Source organism: Branchiostoma floridae, chromosome 2, assembly GCF_000003815.2.
Source record: "Branchiostoma floridae strain S238N-H82 chromosome 2, Bfl_VNyyK, whole genome shotgun sequence".
In the NCBI taxonomy this organism is placed as follows: Eukaryota; Metazoa; Chordata; class Leptocardii; order Amphioxiformes; family Branchiostomatidae; genus Branchiostoma; species Branchiostoma floridae.
The window spans coordinates 21,099,070-21,101,309 of record NC_049980.1 but is presented as its reverse complement, the minus strand read 5'-3'; the positions used below and the strand labels follow the sequence as shown (position 1 = coordinate 21,101,309).

Below are 2,240 nucleotides of genomic sequence, written 5' to 3'. Positions count from 1 at the left end.
ATGAGTCAACAGCACACCTTGTAGTTGTATCATATGTACTATAACAATAACACAGCCTGATGGGTAACATAGCTGGATCTGTCATCCTTTGTCACTTTCATGTTAGAACATTTGAAGCTATTGTTACAAACTTAAGTTAAGCTGTATTACAGACTATCATATATGATAGTATAAAACTACACATATAAATACAGGAATCAGGTGCCACAGCTATAAATTTAATGCTGCAGCTATGAATTTCCTTAAAACATAAAGTTTGCCAGAAGGTGACACCAAGATTTGTACAACAGAAATAGGGCCGTAAGATTTTCATTACCAAAACAAAGAGAAGTCTCCAATCTGACAAAGTTGCAAAAATATTAAGCCTAAAGGCATTATGAAGCCTCTTCCCCCTCCCCAAACACAACATCAGATATCTCCTGCATCCCAGCATCCTCCAGAGCTGTCATGATGATGTCAACAGTCGCCCGCGGCCCCTCCCTGTCCTGCCATGTCACCAGCAGCTGTGTGGCCTGGGTGTTCATCTCGTTACTGTCTCCTTCTATTGCAGTGATCTCAGCTCCCTGACAAATCATCAACATTACATATGTCAAATTACAAGAAGGTATTTGTGAAAGCAGACTTAACAAACATATGATACACATTAGTTAATAAAGGTTATACATGTGATAGATTACTGTCATACAAATGGCAGGACCCTGAGACTCCCAAGGGTATCCTAAACTAAATATTCGTGCATGTACCGTTTCCATTGCACTCATCATGCACAAGTTGTGAGCAATCATACACACCTTGAAGTCTAAGTGTGGTGCCAACTTTTTCCAGTCAGCTCCTAGCTTTTCTGCTAAAACATCAATGTGCTCTTGTGTTAAAGGTGGGGCGCCTTGAGGACCTGAAAGAAAAAGTTTCTATCTTTAGTACCCTATGCAAAGAGATATTCTATATGACATTTACCCAGAAAGTAACTTATTGCAAACAATAAATGCAAATATCAAATACTGGATGCTTGACCTTTGTGATTATGAAGTGTTTTAGCATAGATTGTATGTAGTAAGGCTGTACTACGTTTCATAGCTATTACAGTGATAACACACCATGCCATATAAGTAATGATGCAGCAATATGTAGAGGGAGTAAAGAGCTGTCTAGTGGTACTTACTGTCTGGCTTCTTCTCATCCAACAACTCCTCATTCTCAGCCATGTCTGTGTCTGTCTTAAGCTCTTCTGATGGAGACTGGTAAAAGCAAACATATCGACAATTGTAAGTCAGCACTTCATTATGTGCATTGGCTTCCTATGGTAATATAAATCACAAATTTCCAATGAGAAGTAGCTAACATCTAAAGGTGCATAATCACTGACAGCCATGTGAGCCTAGTAAGTAGATTACATAATTCTTATACTTGTCAGCCAAAGTATTATGTTGAAACATATCCAGAGTCCTAAACATTGGCCTGTATTCCACTACCCCCTTTTGAAAAATTGCAATGTAAGATCTCAGTGCCTTACTGGTAGTTCCTTCGCCAGTTTGCTGAGGATGTTCTCCAGGTATGATGGTAGAGTCTTGAACTGGTTGTTGGTGGGTTGGAAGAAGTGAGGACTGCGACATGCCAGCAGTTTTAGTGCTGAGAAGCAGGGAACAGCAATTCTATCAGCACATCAAAGTTGTGTTTGATACATGTATTTAAACTAATGGTGGGCCAGGATTATTTATTATTCTTATGATATCTAATGCTGTAAACATGGCAGAATAACAATTGTCAAATAACCATGTTTGTTACACTAAGACCAGTGCTTATGTCACAATTGAAGGTTGAATGTTAATTCCAAATTACTTGTGTCTTTCACTTAAGTTTCAGAATCTTAATGAACAGTGTTACATCATTGAAAGTGTTTTTCTAATGCCGATGCCAGATATATGTAGCTCCATATTCAAAGTTACCTGGCCAAAGCTTTTCAAGTCTATTCCTCATTAGGCTCTACTTTATAAGGGTTCAAAAGTGATGGGCACTACATAGCTTTGTGTGTTGGATGAGAAAGTACAGTACTACATAAAACATAACAATTCAAATTCAAGCTGCAAAAACTTACCTCTAAAACCAAAGTTTGGATTGTTGACAACTCTATAACAAAGAAAGGTTCAACATCAATACATGGTACAAAATAGCCTGGTATCCAGCCGTAATTATAGCTCCCGAGTGCTCTTCTCTCCTCTTCGCAAATTACGAAGAGGAGAGAA

The 2,240-nt window shown here is 38.4% G+C and overlaps 1 protein-coding gene across 1 annotated transcript in view; it reads right to left on the bottom strand.

Moving 5' to 3' along the window:
- LOC118409655 (THO complex subunit 1-like) overlaps positions 1-2,240 on the bottom strand; it is a gene marked incomplete in the record, with an annotated part of 10,532 nt that overhangs the window by 2,009 nt on the left and 6,283 nt on the right. The window contains 5 exon segments of the mRNA XM_035810825.1: positions 1-563; positions 792-892; positions 1,160-1,235; positions 1,511-1,626; positions 2,093-2,124. Of these exon segments, the coding sequence (XP_035666718.1) occupies positions 375-563; positions 792-892; positions 1,160-1,235; positions 1,511-1,626; positions 2,093-2,124 (514 nt within the window).